Source organism: Geotrypetes seraphini, chromosome 5 (genome assembly GCF_902459505.1).
Source record: "Geotrypetes seraphini chromosome 5, aGeoSer1.1, whole genome shotgun sequence".
In the NCBI taxonomy this organism is placed as follows: domain Eukaryota; kingdom Metazoa; phylum Chordata; class Amphibia; order Gymnophiona; family Dermophiidae; genus Geotrypetes; species Geotrypetes seraphini.
In genome coordinates, this window is record NC_047088.1 from 174,915,473 (window position 1) to 174,935,723 (window position 20,251).

Below are 20,251 nucleotides of genomic sequence, written 5' to 3' on the forward strand. Positions count from 1 at the left end.
TGTAAATGTGAGCAGAGGAAAGGTAATTATATAACAGGCCGCCTCATTAACTTTTGCATGAATATGTGCTTTAGGTACACTTTTTTTCAAAGAGAAATGCATTCTTACTTTTCCCTTACAAGTTATGCTCACTGAAACTACACATATACATGTACTTACAAATTTCCCGACTTATTATAGATGTATATGTTACAAGGCATGCTGTAAATTCTATCCTTTCCCCAAATCTGCCTCTGGAAACGCTTCCAATCAGTTTGGGAAAATTTATATGCATATAAGACTGTAAAAAAAGCACCTATGTGGCTTTATAAAATGGGGTCCCAGAACTAGCCTCAGTACCTCACAATTTTTCACTTGCACAAAGAGGGTGTAAATTTGTGCATATCCTGCGTCAAGGCAATTCTGTAACTTGGCGCCCCCTTTTGGATGCTCTGCTGCTGCACAGTGAGAGCCTATGGCATCTGGGTGACCATTCTAGAGTATTAGTGAAACCCAGCGTAAATGTGGTTGCATTAATGTGGTAAGGGCGGGTTCTCTAAGTTATGTTTGTAAGTGAGACACATGCCCAGGTCCCTTCTATTCTCTGATCATGTGAAAGCCCCCTTGCATTTACACACTGCGCCACTTACACATGCCTTTACAGAATAACACTTGGTCGCTTCACTAGCACTTATGCACAGAAGTGTGCATTTACCTATGAAAGTAATGGTACTGTATAAATTTATGCATGGAGAGGGCACATCATTTCAGGTGCCCAGTTATAGAATTGCCCTTAAGGCATGTGCCTGTACAGTTTATCATACCTGCATACATGGTGACTTCATCTCTGCTCCACCCAAGCTGCACCCCTGTGCATTCTTACGTGCAAATTACAAAAAAGTAGACACACTTTTTCCTTGTGCCTGTATTTTATATACACCTGCAATAGTACATTTTCATCTAGTCCATAGTCTTGAGTAATTTTAAAAGAAGACTTGGCATTTTTGCCTCAGGAATGGAGCTGGTTCCACAAAGGTATTTAACTACTGAAGTGTATTAGACAAAGACCTTAAAGAAGTCTCTTCATTATAAAGATTTATTTCTGGATACAGCTGTCAGCCTTACGGGTATATTTATGACCTAAGCTATATCCGTCTAGTCGATGCTTTGTCCTTTTGGAAAGCTCTTGTATTGGAGCCTTGTATGCAAGGAAAGGATATCTGCCTTCTGAAAATGTATACCAATGTGTCTTTATAAACATTACTTCAGGAAAATTGGGTGCATGCGTTTATTTATTTGACATAACTTGTTATACCACATTTAAAGCAATAGCGTAGCAAAGTGGTTTACAAAAAGAACCAAACAAAAACCTACAAGAAACAGAAGGCATTGAAAACAGGAACAGAGGGTGAGGGAGAGAAAGATGGTCAGCTGGGAGGGGGGTGCCTGGATGCTGGCTGGTGTAAAGTAGAGCAGGAACAGAGAGAAAAGCAGAGAAGACGGTGGGCTAAAGGATAGGGAAACAGGGTGAGGTGGACTGCAGAACCAGGAAATAGAGAAAGGGGAGAAGGGCGTTGCCTGACACTAGAGGACTTGGAGAAAAGGAGAGTTGTACATGCTAAGAAGACTAGATATATATGTGCATTTCTTATAAAAATGGGTACGTTAAGATCTAATTTTGCCAATCTCTGCCTATTCTATTCTCCCAGTGATAATGTGCCTATGCATATGCTGTGAGCATTTTTTTACAGTAAGACTGCAGTTCATTCTGTACAGTGCTGCTCTCTATGCTCAAGTCATAGTAACATACTAACATAGTAGATGACGGCAGATAAAGACCAGAATGGTCCATCCAGTCTGCCCAACCTGATTCAATTTAAATTTTTTAATTTTTTCTTCTTAGCTATTTCTGGGCAAGAATCCAAAGCTTTACCCTGTACTGTGCTTGGGTTCCAACTGCCGAAATCTCTGTTAAGACTTACTCTACCCTCCCAGCCCTTGAAGCCCTCCCCAGCCCATCCTCCACCAAACGGCCATATACAGACACAGACCGTGCAAGTCTGCCCAGTACTGGCCTTAGTTCAATATTTAATCTTGTTTTCTGATTCTAGATCCTTTGTGTTCATCCCACGCTTCTTTGAACTCAGTCACAGTTTTACTCTCCACCACCTCTCTCGGGAGCGCATTCCAGGCATCCACCACCCTCTCCGTAAAGTAGAATTTCCTAACATTGCCTTTGAATCTACCACCCCTCAACCTCAAATTATGTCCTCTGGTTTTACCATTTTCCTTTCTCTGAAAAAGATTTTGTTCTACGTTAATTATAAAATTACCTCCCTGGTGTTTGTATCCTGAAAGCAGTTACGCACAGGGCACCCAAGGACATAGAACAAAGGTGAGCATAAGAAATGCCTTCACCGAATCAGACATTTGATCCATCTAGTCCGGCGACCCGGAGGCCAATCTAGGTGTTCCCTGATGGAGACCTATGTGTTCCCTGATGAAGACCTTATTTACCCGTATCCCTCAATGTGATTTGCAAGGAGGTGTGCATCCAACTTGCACTTGAATCCCATAATGGAGGTTTCCGTCACAACCTCCTCCGGAAGAGCATTCCAAGCGTCCACCACTCGCTGTGTGAAACAGAACTTCCTGACATTTGTCCTGGGCCTGTCGCCCCTCAATTTCAGAAGTACTGAACCCCAAAGCCTTTCACTACACAACATTTCATTGCAGAACTCCGTAGGGATTCAAAATAGCTAACTTTAGTGTCTCAGCATCTCTATGGCTTGCCTTACATTGGGCAGGTGGTCCTTGTGGCTAGGATTTGGGAATCGCTGCACAAGACAATGGAGGCCAGAGATGCTCGCTTTGAAACATAAATTCTCTCCTTAAGGTTTTCAAGCTGAGATTCCTCCTTTCACAAAGAGACAGCCTGGAAGCCTGAATTTGTAAATCTGAAATCACCCTGAAACATGTTAAGCTCCTTATTTTGCCTTGTTTTCTGTCTGCTAACTGTAGAGAATATGCACAATAGGTTTGTGTGATTTGTGCCATGTTCTGGCCTGATGCTGAATGTGAAAATAGGTTTCTCTTTGCGTCACATTTCTTTTTATAGTTCCACTGTGCCTGAGTAACCACTGTCCATTTCCATGACAACCTTTTGCTGACTATGGAACTGGCTTTCTGGGTTCCCTACTAACTAACTATTCTGTCTCTGCAATGTTTCTTGTGGTTTAACTAGGACAAAAGTATAGCATAGTGTCTTCGTTTAGTAATGAGCACGTGCTGTCTGCAGGCTTTGAAATAGACACTCCTGATAATTTTGGAAGAACGTGTCTCCATGCTGCTGCTGCAGGAGGGTGAGTAGATGTACTTCTTTGGTAAAATATAACCATGTGGAGTTTCTGCCAGGATGTATTTCGTATTAAGAATATGTAGGGTTACTATATAGCTCCAGAAAAAGAAGTGCGGATTGAGACATCCAGGTTTTACTTCTACTGAAAGTAATGGAAGCAAGGAGGACAGATAGAGACATCTAGGCTTTACTTCTATTAAAACAAATGGAAGTAAAACCCGGATGTCTCAATCCATCCTCCTTTTTCTGGAGCCATATGGTAACTCAAATATGGTAATGGGCACCTAGATGGTCTTCGCTTAGGGTGAATCCATAACTCAACTGCTCTACTAGCTAGATAAGCTTGTAGTTCTATTCCAGCAGTAAATAGAAACATAGATATAGAAATGGAGAAAATGAAGGCAAATAAAGATTTTGTAGCCTATCCAGTCTGCCTCTCTAAGCCATCTATTATCCCTTTTTCTCCCTTACAGATCCTATGTAGTTGTCCCAAGCTTTCTTGAAATCAGACAGTCTTCATCTCCACCACCTCCACTAGGAGGCTTTTCTATAAATTCACCACTCTTTCTGTGAAGAAGTATTTTCTCAGTTTACTGCTGAGTCTGTCTCCTTTCTCCTTCATTCTATACCCCTTCATTCCAGTGCTTCTGTACAATTGAAAGAAATTTGGCTCGTGTGTATTTATGCACTAAATGCAATAAGGTTCTCTATAAGGTTATTAATTCATCTCAGTTTTCCTGTCAGGCTGCCAAATGGTAGAACCAAATGCCATTAGAAAGTAGATGCCAGGAAAAATTTATATTGTTCCACAAAGAGTTAAAATCTTTTCTATTCTGTAAATTTTGGATATATTCTTTGATTTTTATCTTTTTTACCAGATTGATAATTATGTATATTATCTTTTAATTGTTAGCCACATTGAATCTCGCAGCTAATGTGGAATATAAATGTTGACTCTTGTACAATCCCACTTTATTCTGGAACCAGTGGGTTATTTCTGTCTACCCACCAGGACTTTGTAGGAAGCCTCAAAATTTCAGACTTAAACCCCTCCCCCTCATCAATGTGCCAGTGCCTCACTTCCTCAGTCTTCCTTCCTACAAGCCAGGTTGTAGGAGCTTATCTTTTCTGCTCGTATTTATTTTCAAGTAATTTCAGTATTTTGCGTTCACGGTTTTCACCCTCATGCAATGGAAATTCCCTGCGGGGACAACCTTGACTGCAGAAGATCGCAGACCTTTGGGGAAAGTCTGCTTCTAGGTGGTTTCCTGCTTGTCAGTAAGCCCACTGGACAGCCTACACATCTGATTGGAACTCAGGGACTGTTATCTTGGGAGCTTGCTCACCACAGGTTCATCTTCTAGTGGGTCGAGTGCAGGCTGAGTGGTTCCTTGGAGGCATGTCCAAGATCAGAGCCAGACAGCGTTCCTCCACTAGGTGTGCTGTGTGGCATGTCCAAGGGTGGCGGAGGTGACTGGCCATGGAAGTCAGGCCAGTGTGGCAGTCAGAAGATTCACAATTCAGCTTTCCAGCAAGTTGAGGCAAAGGATCTCCCTGTGAGCTGTTCAGCTCTTATCTGCAGTGTTTTCCTGTCAGCACATGTTTCTGTGAGTACAAGTTAATAGCTTCAATCAGAGATTTGGGGGGGTCTTTAAAAAGGTTTTTTTAGGTGATTTCCCTGCATGCAGTAACCCACTCCACCCCTAAAATCCTAAAATCACTGTTTTTGAGGGTTTTTGGTGGGTTTCCTGAGCTATTTTTAGTCCAAAAAGGAACTTGGATTTTTCTAGATTTGAAAGTTATTTTTTGTGCTTGCCAGCTTCATTTTTGAAAGAAAACCACATAGATGTATTTCCTTAGATTACTCTTGAGCGTATCACCTCTTAACTTCATCCTATGCCCTCTCATTCCAGAGCTTCCTTTCAAATGAAAGAGGCTCGACTCATGCACATTTACGCCACATAGATATTTAAACATCTCTATCATATCTCCCCTTTCTCGCCTTTACTCCAAAGTATATAGATGTCAACAGTCGAGGGGGAGGGGGCCCACAAGGAGTCACTCTGAGCGTGGAGGCTCAGCTTCTCTTCCAGTGGGCAGGGAGACATCTCATGGCACACGTGGCAAGAGTGGATGACATTCAAGCAGACTTTCTCAGTTGCCAGACGCTGGAGAGTGGTTCCTGTCCCAAAGAGCATTTGAGTGCATAGTAGATCAGTGGGGGTGCCCACATTCTACCTCATGGCAATTGCGGCCAACAAGAAAGCCGTTCGATTCTTAAGTTGTCATTGTGAGGTCGGCAGTGAAGACCTGGACGCTCTGGTTCAGCCATGGCTACGGTAAGGTCTCCTCTATATCTTTCCTCCATGTCCCATGATAGGGCGTCTGTTGAGGTAGATCAAGATCCATTTAGGTCCGGTGATTCTGGTTGCACCCGATTGGCCAAGGCAGCCATGGTATGCTGACCTGGTTAGGTCCCAGCAGGATCAGGGGCTCTGGTTGCCTTGTCATTCTCACCTTCTCACACAGAGTCCGATTGCGATGCGGGATCTGGACTGCTTTAGTCTTACGGCATGACTCTTGAGTGCGCGGTCTTGACTAGCCAGGACTACTCTTCGGCGGTGATTGCCACGTTGTTTCACAGCAAGCATAAGTCCACAGTGGCGGCCTATGCAAAGGCTTGTAGGTATTACCAGGCCTGGTGTGCCCTGAGACAGGTGGATCCGTCTCTCCCATCCATTCCTCGGGTCCTGGAGTTCTGCAGGATAGCCTAAAGAAGGGCCTAGTCGCAGCTTCTCTCTGAATACAGATTGCTGATCTTTCATGGCTGTTTCTCTGGATGAGATTTGCAGGACTGCTATCTGGTCTTTCTTACATACATTCAACAAATTCTACAGGATTAATGTGGCGGCCAAGCAGGATGCTGCTTTTGGTGCCTTTGTTCTAGCAGTGAACTCAGACCCACCCTGAATTATTGGGACTGCTTTGTTACATCCCACTGGTCCCAGAATAAAGCGGGATTGTATAAGAACAAAAGATTAGGTTCTTACCATTGCTAATCTTCTTTCTTGTAAATCCATACTTTATTCCGGGAACCCATCCTATTCTTTGCTGATTCACCGATCGTCTGGTAAACTGGATTTATGTTTTCTGACCAGCCTTTATAAAAGTGCCATCAGTCCCTAATGTTCAACATTTTTTGGAATACCATATTTGTTTTTGTAGAGCGCATTTGGAACATTACAATTCAACGCTCGCCTTTGTTCTTATTTGGAGCTGTTCCCCATTTCCCTCGCACGAGGGGAGCTGCTGCTTTCCTTAAGTATGTGTGGCGCAGTGGTTGGAGCCAAAGCCACAGCACCCTGGGGTTGTGGGTTCAAACCCTGCACTGCTCCTTGTGACCCTGGAGCAGTCACTCAGTCCTCCATAGCCCCAGGTACGTTAGATAGATTGTGAGCCCACCGGGACAGATAGGGAAAATGCTTGAGTACCTGATTGTAAAACCGCTTAGATAACCTTGATAGGCGGTATATAAAAACCTAATAAAATAAAATAAACTTAAGTGGACTGTCCTAGTTTCCTTGAAATGTATCTTGCTGTTATCCCAGGACAAGCAGGCAGCATATTCTTTACGCATGGGTGACGTCACCGACGGAGCCCACGGTACGGACCTTTTTACTAGAAAGTTCTAGTTGGCCGCACCGCGCGTGCACGAGTGCCTTCCCGCCCGACGGAGGAGAGCGTGGTCCCCAGTTTCTTCGTTTCCGCGGAGCGAAGAAGACGTGCGTTTTTCAACTCCGATTGAAATCCTCTTTTTGCCTTCCCGCTCGCGTTCTTTTTTCGTTTATTTACCTTCGGGTTCTTTTTTTATTTCATTTTCAAAAAAAAAAAAAAAAAAAATATTTTCTTTTTGTTTCGTTTTTTGTCTTTGCCCCGGCGGGGCCTGTTATCACGATCCAGGCCTCGGGGTTTGATTTTGCGGAGGCCGTGTTTCCATTCATGCCCCCGCAGCCCGGTTTTAAGAAGTGCCAGCGGTGTGCACGCCCGATCTCCCTCACTGACCCACACAATTGGTGTTTACAGTGTTTGGGACCGGAGCATCGGGCGGACTCGTGCACCCGCTGTGCCACTCTTAAAAAACGCACTTTGAAGAATCGCCAAATCCAGCAAAGTCTGCTGTTCGGCACCGGCCCGACTATGGACTCGACTTCTTCAACTGCGGCACCATCGAAGTCGGCACCGACCACCTCGACACCGCCTGACATTACATCGGCGCCACCGGCGCCAGGTAAGCCGGCTAAGAAGCCTTCCACCCTTGAGCGCCCTCCCACCTCGGTGGCGACACCGGCTCTTTCGGCTCCACGCCGAACTAAAAAGCGCTCCGCTCCGATATCGGTGAGTGCCTCGTCATCGGCCTCCTCATCGCCGGAGCGTAGAGCGGCACCCATGGAACCAAAGCAGAAAAAAGTGGTTCCGGTGCCACCCCTGGATGACCGCATTGCGGCCATCCTCCAGGATAAGTTGCAGGAACAACTCCAAACGCAACTTAAACAGCTCTTGCCCTCTATCCTGGCACCGCTGCTTTCGGTACCAGACCGGCCCGAGCCCCACACCGTCCAACCGGTATCCACGCCATCGGTACCTATGGACCCCTCCATGCCCATTCTCTCGGCACCGCATATCCATGCCCATGCCGAGGCCGTCGCTCTGACGACATCCGATCCTCCTCGGGACCGAGCGGAACACCGGTCTTCCCGCGAACCTGACCGGCACCGTTCTTCCCGGGACCGAGACAGACACAGGTCTTCATCCCCCGGTACCGTCTCGGTACGCTCAGGCAAGTCTCGGTCTAAAGCTCATCATACCGAGCCTTCCACTCCAGTCTCTCGGCACGCACACACCGATGTCAGAGACCCGGACCTCTGGGAGGAATCTCCCCTCGGTACCGAGGAGGATGCATCGTCGTCGGACGAAGAGCCCTCGGCCCCCGATACCACATCTAAACCTGAGCAATCTTCTTTTTCAAAATTCCTCAGGGAATTATCGGGGGCCTTATCTTTGCCTCTGGAATCTGATTCCAAGAAATCACAAGCTTTCCTGGAGGCATTAGATTTCGATCAACCCCCTAAGGAGTTCCTGAAGTTACCCGTGCATGACATCCTACGGGAAACTTTTTATAAAAATTGGGAAAATCCATTAACTGTCCCTGGGGCACCCCGTAAACTGGATAGCCTTTACAGGGTTATTCCAATCCCGGGATTTGATAAACCCCAGCTGCCCCATGAATCTCTCCTGGTTGAGTCCACTTTAAAAAAGACTCAAAGCTCCAGTGTATATGCCTCTACCCCTCCTGGCAGGGAGGGCAAAACTATGGACAAGTTTGGCAAGCGGCTCTACCAGAATGCCATGCTTGCCAACAGGGCAAACAATTACTCTTTCCACTTTTCATTCTACCTGAAACATCTGGTAATGCAACTCTCCGCCATGCAAAAGTACATGCCGGAGCACAAGATCCCACTATTCCAGCAGCACATCTCCAGCCTGCTTCAACTTAGAAAATTTATGGTACGCTCCATCTATGACTCTTTTGAGCTCACCTCTCGTGCATCTGCCATCGCTGTGGCTATGCGCCGCCTGGCCTGGCTCAGGGTCTCTGATCTGGATGTCAACCATCAGGACCGACTAGCCAACGCCCCATGTATGGGAGATGAATTGTTCGGAGAGTCTCTGGATACCACCACACAAAAACTCTCCGCCCATGAGACCAGATGGGATACTCTCATTAAACCAAAGAAGAAGGCACCTCCTGCTCGGCCTTACAAACCACAGTCTTCTTACCAGCGCAGGTTCTCCGCTAGGCCGCTTAACCCGCCTTCACAGCAACCTAGGCGGGCTCGCCAACAACACCACAACCAGGCTCGTGCACAGTCTAATCAACCTGCCAAGCCTCTTCCTCCTGCCAAACCTTCTCAGCCCTTTTGACTCCTCTCTCCAGGGCTTAGCCAGTCTTCCACCCTCATTGCCTCTCCCTCAACCAATCAGGGGCAGGCTCCACATTTTTCTCAGCCGTTGGGAGGTCATCACATCGGACCAGTGGGTCCTCAACATCATCCGCCACGGCTACTCTCTCAACTTCCAGACTCTTCCACCAGACAATCCTCCCGTAGAGTCTGCTTCTCTTTCAACTCAAACCCCCCTCCTCCTGAGGGAGGTCCAATCCCTCCTTCTCCTCAATGCCATCGAAGAAGTACCTCTGGAACAAAGGGGCCGGGGATTCTACTCCCGTTACTTTCTGGTTCCAAAAAAGACAGGAGACCTACGTCCCATTCTCGATCTCAGGGACCTCAACAAATGTCTTGTCAAGGAGAAGTTCAGAATGCTCTCCCTTGCCACGCTTTACCCTCATCTCTCTCTAAACGACTGGCTATGTTCCCTGGACCTCAAAGAGGCCTACACTCACATACCAATCAATCCAGCTTCACGTCGCTACCTAAGATTCCAGGTGCACCATCGCCATTATCAGTACAAAGTGCTACCTTTTGGCCTCGCTTCATCACCCAGGGTGTTCACCAAATGCCTCATTGTGGCGGCGGCCTTCCTCAGGTCTCACAACCTCCAGGTGTTTCCCTACTTGGACGATTGGTTGGTGAAAGCACCTACGTCTCCGCTTGTGCTACAAGCCACTCATCAGACCATCTCTCTCCTCCACCTCCTGGGGTTCGAGATCAACTACCCCAAGTCGCATCTGCTTCCCACGCAGCGCCTTCAGTTCATTGGAGCAGTTCTCGACACCACACTAATGAGGGCGTTTCTCCCCTCCGACCGCCAGCGGAACCTGCTCCGCCTGTGTCGTCAGGTGCTCCTTCATCACTCCATTTCTGCCAGACAGATGATGGTCCTCCTGGGCCACATGGCCTCGACGGTGCATGTGCTTCCCCTGGCACGACTCCACCTCAGGACACCTCAATGGACTCTGGCCAACCAATGGTCGCAGACCTCGAATCTTCTTTCTCATCCCATCTCTGTGACATCGTCTCTTCAGCAATCTCTACAATGGTGGTTGAACTCCTCAAATCTTTCCAGGGGCCTTCTTTTTCATCTGCCCCCGCATTCCATGACCATCACCACGGATGCCTCCCCTTATGCATGGGGAGCTCACCTGGGAGACCTACGCACCCAAGGTCTTTGGACCCCGCAGGAGCGTCTTCATCACATCAATTTCCTGGAACTACGAGCCATGTTCTATGCTCTCAAGGCCTTCCAGCACCTTCTTTGCCCTCAGGTTCTGCTCCTGTGCACGGACAACCAAGTCGCCATGTACTACATCAACAAACAGGGCGGCACCGGATCTCGCCTCCTTTGTCAGGAGGCTCTTCGCATTTGGACCTGGGCCACGGCCCGCAGTCTCTTCCTCAAGGCTGTCTACATCCAGGGCGAACAGAACTCCCTGGCCGACAATCTCAGCCGCATCCTTCAACCTCACGAGTGGACTTTGGATCCTCCCACGCTCCACTCCATCTTTGCTCGCTGGGGCACTCCGCAGGTGGACCTATTCGCAGCTCCTCACAACCATCAGCTGCCCCAGTTCTGCTCCAGACTCTTCTCTCCTCATCGTCTGGCCCCGGATGCATTCCTTCTCGACTGGACGGATCGGTTCCTCTATGCCTTTCCTCATCTACCTCTGATGTTGCGGACTTTATCCAAACTCCGCAGGGACGGAGCCACCATGATCCTCATAGCTCCCCGGTGGCCTCGTCAACACTGGTTCTCCCTCCTGCTTCAGCTCAGCTCCAGGGATCCCATTCCTCTGCCTGTGTTTCCTACTCTACTTACACAGCAACATCAGTCTCTACTACATCCCAATCTGTCTTCGCTCCACCTGACAGCTTGGTTTCTCTCGGGCTGACCTCTTCAGGAAATCTGTCTCAGCCTGTCCGTCTCATTTTGGACGCCTCCAGGAAACCGACCACCCTCCAATGTTACCATCAGAAGTGGACCAGGTTCTCCTCTTGGTGTCTCCGTCATCATCACAATCCCACCTCCTTAGCGGTGGAAACTGTTCTGGACTACTTACTCTCCCTGTCCAACGCTGGCCTCAAGTCTACCTCAATCAGAGTCCATCTCAGTGCCATCACGGCATTTCATGAGCCTGTCCTAGGAAAACCTCTCACGGCTCACCCTCTGGTTTCCCGATTCATGAGGGGCCTCTTCAACATCAAACCACCTCTGAAGCCTCCTCCGGTCGTCTGGGACCTGAATGTGGTTTTATCTGCCCTCATGAAACCTCCCTTTGAGCCGCTTGCCACAACTTCGCTCAAATTTCTGACATGGAAGGTTCTTTTCCTCATTGCCATCACCTCTGCCAGGAGGGTTAGTGAGCTTCATGCACTGGTTGCCGATCCACCGTTCACTATTTTTCACCATGACAAGGTGGTTCTGCGCACCCATTCAAAGTTCCTTCCAAAGGTGGTCTCAGCTTTTCACCTCAACCAGTCCATTGTGTTGCCTGTCTTCTTTCCGAAACCTCATTCACATCCCGGAGAACAGGCATTGCACAGTCTTGACTGCAAGCGTGCCCTGGCTTACTATCTTGATCGTACAAGGGCTCACCGCTTGTCCCCTCAGCTCTTCCTGACCTTCGACCCAAATCGTTTGGGTCGACCGGTCTCTAAACGGACGCTATCCAACTGGCTTGCAGCTTGCATCGCGTTCTGTTACGCTCGGGCCGGTCTGTCACTAGACGGCGCTGTCACGGCCCACAGGGTAAGAGCTATGGCCGCTTCTGTTGCTTTCCTCCATTCCACACCCATTGAGGAAATCTGCAAGGCGGCCACCTGGTCCTCAGTTCACACATTCACTACTCACTACTGTCTGGATGCTTTCTCCAGACGGGATGGGCACTTCGGCCAATCTGTACTTCAGAATTTATTTTCATAATGGCCAACCATCCCTCCTCCCTCTTCGTTAGCTTGGAGGTCACCCATGCGTAAAGAATATGCTGCCTGCTTGTCCTGGGATAAAGCACAGTTACTTACCGTAACAGGTGTTATCCAGGGACAGCAGGCAGATATTCTTACGTCCCACCCTCCTCCCCGGGTTGGCTTCTTAGCTGGCTTATACTAACTGGGGACCACGCTCTCCTCCGTCGGGCGGGAAGGCACTCGCGCACGCGCGGTGCGGCCAACTAGAACTTTCTAGTAAAAAGGTCCGTACCGTGGGCTCCGTCGGTGACGTCACCCATGCGTAAAGAATATCTGCCTGCTGTCCCTGGATAACACCTGTTACGGTAAGTAACTGTGCTAAATGGCTTGAGGGTGACACGCCGGACTACTCTATTTAACGCTGTCGGATGATTACTCTCTTGATGTGGGAACCGAGAGATGTGATGGACTTTTCCTCTCTCCCAGGACACACCTTTCAACGCATTTGGGAACCCTTTTGGACTACCATGATTCCTTTGGCTTGCAGCCGTTTACTTAACTGTTGACTCCATGTTTTCTGTTTCACCTTGTTGCTGTTGGCATGCCTGATTTCCTTTGTATTTTCTTTGTACTGCTATTGTACTTGGAAGGAGGACCAGGGGGAGTGTTTGGGGAGGATTGGTTGGGGAGCGGGGTGGGGTTGCTCAGGGGGAGGAGAAATATGGGAACTGGGTTCTGTAATATCAAAATTTGAGCCTGTTTGCAGTTCTTTTTTTATCTCTGTTTGGTATTCTTGATGTGCTCAATATATTTGAATATAAAAGTGCCATCAGAATGGGTTTAGCACTTAGGTTGGGAGGGTCTCTGTTTTAGGCGCCCATTTCTGAAAGTGCAGGCTGTGTCTCCCTATAGCGCTGTTTTGTCATTCAGGTTTCTAATGTTTTATAACCTGTTCTCTCGTTTTTCATTGTTGCTATTTTACATTTGTTGATATGAGCAGAATTGATTTACTTGTCGGGGAGTTCTTCCCATTCTCCTCTCTCTCATTTTATTGTGCTCTGCAGATGTTCCTGGCTGCTTTTAGTTTGACTGAGGAACTGAGGCACTGGCACAGTGATGAGGTATGAGGGGAAGGGGTTTAAGTCTCTGAAATTTTGAGGCTTCCTACAAAGTCCTGACGGGTAGATGGAAATAACCCACTGGTCCCAGAATAAAGTGTGGGTTTACAAGAAAAAAGATTAGCAAAGGTAAGAACCTAATCTTTCATTAATGCAATGCATCTCCCCTCTTCCACTTTCCTTCCAAAGTATACATATAGTAGAGTCTGAATTATCCAGTGTAAATGGGACTGACTTATTGTTGGATAACTGAAACGTTAGATAATCTGAGACTATAGTATTTATATTACACATTACCCACATCAAGTGCCACCATCCCCCCTGCAACATTAAGAAACCCTCATTCCAAAGTTCTTCCTACCTGCCCATCATCCCAAAGAGAAGTAGCTTCCCTACTCCTGGACCCCCCTCAAGTACTTCCCCACTCACTGGGCATCTTCTGCTATGGCTGGCGGAGATTCTCAAGCCCTACCAGCCAAAGAGATTCTCATCAAGTTTCTGCTGTCAGTGGTACTTTCTATGGACCACCACCTCTACTCTGGACTCCACATGTGTAAAAACTGAACATGTACAGGGTAGATTCCTCCTCCCCTGCACATGCTCAGTTATTGTAACCCATTTTCACAAGAGACACACAGGGGAAAAAGGTGAGTTAAATGTGATTCTGCAGCAAGATGATGACCGTAAACACTCAAGTAAATCTACTACAGAAGAAAAAGAGATTTTTGTGTTTGGATTGGCCAAGTCCCACCTAAATACAATGGAAAGAGGCAAATGAGATGTCGGACATTCAGCCAATAAGTTACTTTATTGTACAAATAATAAAAACTAAAAACAAAGTCTATATCCTAATGTCCATCTTGGATATAAAATCACATAAAGAGATCTAAAACCTGTGATGTGAAAGTAGGCTAAGTCTAGGAATACTTAGAATGTCCCAACTAGGATCCCAGTTTTGGCATTCGTAGATGCCTTCATCAGGGGATGAATGAACACTAAACAGAAATTAAAACATAACTTAAAAATATGTATACAAATATTATAACAATCATATTCAAAAAGCATATAAACAAAACCATGTAAATACTGGAAGAATATTAAAATGGACTGAACATCATCCAACATGCATAATGGATGCAAATGTTAAAAATGGGTGCAAATATTAAAAACAGAAATAAAAAGACATATATATGTATGCTAAAATCATTACAATTATAAGAGAAATCAAAGACATAAAAGGCAATAAACAACTGTGGACAAATAGTGCAAGCTATAATATTTAAAATACCAGTATAGGCATAAAGCAAGTAAATGTAAATATATCACAAATAAAATGCAGCAAACCATATTGAAATATTGTGACAAGACCTGAAGTGAGCTGTTCATGCAAAGAAGCCCCAAAATGTTAAAAAGGAAACAGTTCTGTATGGAAGAATGGGTCAGATTCTTCAAGGATGATGTGAGATTGATCAACAGATACAAAAAACTTTAGGGGGGAAGTTATCAACCTGGACTATCCTTAAGAAGGGTTATTTTACTGTCAGTTGTTAGACTTGTTATTAATATCAGTGTCTCATTGCATAAAATGGGACCTGTGCTAAACCAGCATGAGTTGTGATAAAAAACCAAAAATATCTTAATGGAGCCCATGTTGATAACTTCCCCCTTAGCTAAAGTTATAGCTGCTCAAGGAGGCACTTACCATTTACCGAATTAAAAGTTCATTTGGCACACAAGGATAAGTACTGCTGAATCTTTTGTTGACTGAATGATTTATTCAGTGATGTTATCTTTTTCTTACCAGTGGTTATTTGGATCTGATCATATTTATAGTATAAATTGTGCTAAAATAAAGACCACCCAAACAAACTTTTTCTCGGCAGTGTTTATAAAAAAAATAATCAAAGCTCCCAGACACACATCCTGTACTAAAAACTATCTCATAAACCATCTCAACTAGTTCTTTGAAATGTCAGCCTATATCACCCCCTCCCCCACAAACCCCATGTTTTAAGGGTGCAGTGGAAAGGCAATAATTTTCCAAAGACAACTGGTTCCACACAAAAGGGACTACTTATGGTAAATTAAAAAAAAAAGAGTTACAAACATAGGACTTCTACTTAATTCTTGAGTTCCCTGAAAACACATCTTCCTAAAAATCAAGCACCATTTTTATTTCCAAATATTTTTTTCTCATTATTTGGACATTTACAGAATATTCCTGGAAAGCATTGTTGTGTCTTCCCTTTCTCTGCAGTTGAAATTTGATTTCTGGGCATAAGTTTTAGGCAGTTGCTCCCTGGTTTCGTACTGTGTGGAGTGATGGTTCTTACATGTCTTTCCTTTGCCTTTTCAGCAATGTGGATTGTGTGAAGCTGCTGCAGAGCAGTGGGTCAAACTTCAATAGAAAGGACAAATATGGAAGGTGAGCAAAGTTAACAAGCTCTTTATCAAGTATAATACACGTTAGCATTTGCTAAATTAAAATATGTCAACTACCTATATGTATTGCAATAGTTAAAAGTTCTAGTGCAAACACAGATGTTTTTGTAGCAAGGTCTGGCTGCCATGCTACACTATAGGAGACTCACTACTTATAGTAGCTGTTTAGATCAATGGTTTTCAAACTAGTTCTCAGGACCATCTGGCCAGTTGGATTTTCAGGATATCCACAATGAATATGTATGAGAGAGATTTGCATGCTGTGAAGGAAATGCACACTAATACATCTCATGCTTAGTCACTGTGGATATCCTGAAAACCAAACTGGTCAGGTGGTACCCATGGACTGGGTTGAAAACCACTGGTTTAGATTATACTGTGTTTATGGCATCAGACTAGCAGATGTGCTTTTCTGATAGTGTGCAAGATCTGCTATTGATTACAAGTCCTAGCAGAGATGTAGGTACGCTCACAGTCAATTCTGTCTGGCAAGCTACACAGAAGACCTAGGAAGACAATTATTTAGGCAGTTAAGCAAGGGAAAAGTGGGTGTTGGAGGGAACAAAGGCCCTGATTCTGTGAGTGGCGCCTGATAGGTGTCAATCACCAACACAAAGCAGGCGCCACTTCCATAATCACACGCTGCTTCTAGAATTGTGGCTCCCAAGCATCCTAGACAACGGAAATGCAGGCCAGGGTTTTACAGGCCTACCTTTTTGGCACCCAGGGTCCTTCCTGAATTGTGGCCAGTGGCACATAGTGATGCCTAAGTCCAGCACCACCCCTAACCATGCCCACTTCAGTGCTTCGGCATCAATATGTTCTGCTAGGCATCGGTCTTGGAGGTCATGTAGCGGAGCCTACTTTTTTTTTTTTAATGAGGGTTTAATTTGGTTTTAATAGTGTGACCAGTTATCATGCCACTTAAACCAATTAAGTTAGGCAGTAGTAGGGTAACTACTGCCACCCAATTTTTGGTGGCTCTTGTAGAACCTGGCCCAAATTGTCAGTCTTGTATAATTTTCTACCAAAGGTGGTGGACTATAAAGGAAGAAGGCAAAAAAGACTGTCTTAGATAAGGAGAGGTTTTACAAATAATCATACTCTGTGGTTGGTAGTAGAGATATATCCTTATCATTGTGGGCAGTATAACTTGATAGACTGGATGAGCTGTAACTAGATGTAAATATGTTGTTGCTAAAGTGCCAGATATTTTAAAAGAATAATTTATAACATAAGAATAGCTTTACTGGGGTCAGACCAATGGTCCATCAGGCCTAGTAGCCTATTCTCACGGTGGCCAATCCAGGTCACTAGTACCTGGCCAAAATCTAAGGAGTAGCAATATTCCATTCTACCGATCCAGAAATTAAAGCTTTATCAAAAAACATGCCACCCGGTATTGATGGTATTCCAATTGAATTACTCAAAGAAGGTGCTATCATGACCCTCACTCAGCTGGGTCAACAGATTTGAAAGGAAAAAATATGACCATCCAATTGGAGAAGATCACTGTTCATACCTATACTGAAGAAAGGTAAAGCCAAGGACTGTACCAACCACATAAAAATTGCATTAATTCCACACACCAGCAAAATATTACAACAAAGCTATTGCAATCATATGTTGAGCAAGAACTACTCAAAGTTCAGGCAGGTTTCAGAAAAGGTCGAGGAACAAGAGACATTATTGCCAGTGTTAGATGGCTATTTGAGAAGAGCAAAGAATACCCAAAGCCCCTATAGTTTTGCTTCATCAACTGCAGCAAAGCTTTTGACTGTGTGGATCACAATAAACTATAGAGGACTGTAGCACAAATGGAAATAACCAAACACATAACTCAGCTGATAAAGAGCCTCTATGAAAATCAAGAAGCTACAGTGAGAACAGAATATGGCAACACTGATTGGTTTCCAATAAACGTGGCATCAGGTAAGGATACATCTTGTCACCTTAACCCTTTCAGGACCAAGGGACATATTTGTCCCATAACTTTAAAATCCTATAAATTTTGATTGGGATAGTCTACAGTTCTAAATTTGATATGTACGGATTCCATATGATACTGCCTTTATGTAAACAAACTGGTTCCGACATTCATTCATTAGCGTCGTTGCCAGATTGACAAGAAGATTCACTTGCCACACTGTCCATAAGCCAGAAGTGTGATTTTTAAAAAAAAAAATAATGATATTTCACAAAAAAAATCAATTTTTTGGCATCTGCAAGCCCTTTTTACCATAAAAATGTCGTCAAAACCACAAAAATTGGCCTACGATCCTTATGGTCCTGAAAGGGTTAACTTTTCAACCTTTAGGGCGAAGCCATCTTCAGAAAAGCAAATTTGGAGGAAGAGAGCATTGCTTTCAAAATTAGTGGTCGAAATATAAACAGCCTGCGCTATGCAGTTGATATAACGCTCATCACCCGCAGCAAAGAAGATATACTGTATCTATTGAGAAAAACAAGACAAAGATCATGAACATAGAACATGTTGAAGATTTTGAGCTTGAAGGCAATAGAATAGACATTGTAAAGAATTTCAATTTCCTGGGTTCTTTCATAAACAAAGAAGCAACTAGCAGAGAAGAATAGCAATGAAGGCTCTTGACAAAGTGTTCAAATCAAGGAAATAACACTCCAGATGAATATCAGACTTGTCCATACACTTATTTTCTCAGTGATCAATTACGGATGTGAAAGCTGGACACTATGGAAACAAGATAGAAAGAAGATTGACTCATTCGAGCTTTGATGCTGGAGAAGGATTTTATGCATGCTGTGGACCGCCAGAAGAACCAGCAAATCAATTCTGGAAGAAATCAAACCGGCTGTGTCACTCAAAGCCCAAATGATGAAGTTACGACTGTCTTATTTTGGTCACACTGTCAGAAGAGAAAGATCATTAGAGAAGGACATTAAGTTTGGAAAAATCGAAGGAACTAGGTGAAAAGGGTGACCTACAATCAGATGGCTGTACATGTTGAAAACAACCATGGAGGTGATTCTGGAGGACCTTATCAGACTAGCACAAAACCAATCTCTTTTTAAATCTGCAATTCATCAAGTTGCTAGACTCGAACACAAGTTGATGGCACCTAACTAACTAACTAAAATGCCATCACAGGAGCTCCCTACCATTTAAAGTTAGTTTATTATTAAAATTTGATATTACCTCCTGTTATATACTAACAGCAAAACAGTTCACACTAACTACCTGTTAACAAACAGGGCAGCTTGGCGTATCAAAAGATACTATAATGGTTCCTAACCCTACATTGCCCCAGGTACTAAACTTAGATTGTGAGTCTACTGTTCCCAGATGTAATGTGTAAACTGCTTTGGTTGTATCACAAAGCTTAAGAGACCTCTTTGGAGGCCCCCCTCCCACACTCCAAATTGTCTCAGCTCCCAGGGCAATTGGCAGCACATATCCAGCTGCCAACACCAGCGCTCTCCTCCACCCTACTGTGCGTGCTCTGTTCAATTGGCATCCCCCCTCCACTCCTTATGTACACATGCATAAGGGTGCAGGTTGAACTGAGCATGTGCAAGTTGGGTTTCAGCATTGGCAGCTGGAAGCATGCCACCAACTGCCTTAGGTCATTGGTGAGGCCCCACTTGGAGTATTGTGTTCAGTTTTGGAGACCGTATCTGGCGAAAGACGTAAGAAGACTTGAGGCGGTCCAGAGGAGGGCGACGAAAATGACAGGAGGCTTGCGCCAGAAGACGTATGAGGAGAGACTGGAAGCCCTGAATATGTATACCCTAGAGGAAAGGAGAGACAGGGGAGATATGATTCAGACGTTCTAATACTTGAAGGGTATTAACGTAGAACAAAATCTTTTCCAGAGAAAGGAAAATGGTAAAACCAGAGGACATAATTTGAGGTTGAGGGGTGGTAGATTCAGGGGCAATGTTAGGAAATTCTACTTTACGGAGAGGGTGGTAGATGCCTGGAATGCGCTCCCGAGAGAGGTGGTGGAGAGTAAAACTGTGACTGAGTTCAAAGAAGCGTGGGATGAACACAGAAGATTTAGAATCAGAAAATAATATTAAATATTGAACTAGGCCAGTTACTGGGCAGACTTGTACGGTCTGTGTCTGTGTATGGCCGTTTGGTGGAGGATGGGCAGGGGAGGACTTCAATGGCTGGGAGGGTGTAGATGGGCTGGAGTAAGTCTTAACAGAGATTTCGGCAGTTGGAACCCAAGTACCGGGTAAAGCTTTGGATTCTCGCCCAGAAATAGCTAAGAAGAAAAAAAAAAAAATTTAAATTGAATCAGGTTGGGCAGACTGGATGGACCATTCGGGTCTTTATTTGCCGTCATCTACTAGGATTGAGATAGCCTGGAAAGCTCCAAAGAGAACTATTCAGCTGGCGGGACTTGGGGATCCCTGCCAGCTATACTAACAATGCGTGCCACCTCTGG

At 45.1% G+C, this 20,251-nt stretch overlaps 1 protein-coding gene across 13 annotated transcripts in view; it reads left to right on the forward strand.

Moving 5' to 3' along the window:
- Window positions 1-20,251, forward strand: part of ANKRD44 (ankyrin repeat domain 44) — a 417,689-nt gene that overhangs the window by 260,693 nt on the left and 136,745 nt on the right. For 9 of the 13 annotated variants that reach the window (XM_033944467.1, XM_033944471.1, XM_033944473.1 and 6 more), the window contains exons 12-13: window positions 3,224-3,341; window positions 15,733-15,801. In XM_033944467.1, the coding sequence (XP_033800358.1) occupies window positions 3,224-3,341; window positions 15,733-15,801 (187 nt within the window). The remainder of the gene's footprint in view (window positions 1-3,223; window positions 3,342-15,732; window positions 15,802-20,251) is intronic. The other 4 variants (XM_033944474.1, XM_033944478.1, XM_033944472.1 and 1 more) reach the window with 1 other exon arrangement.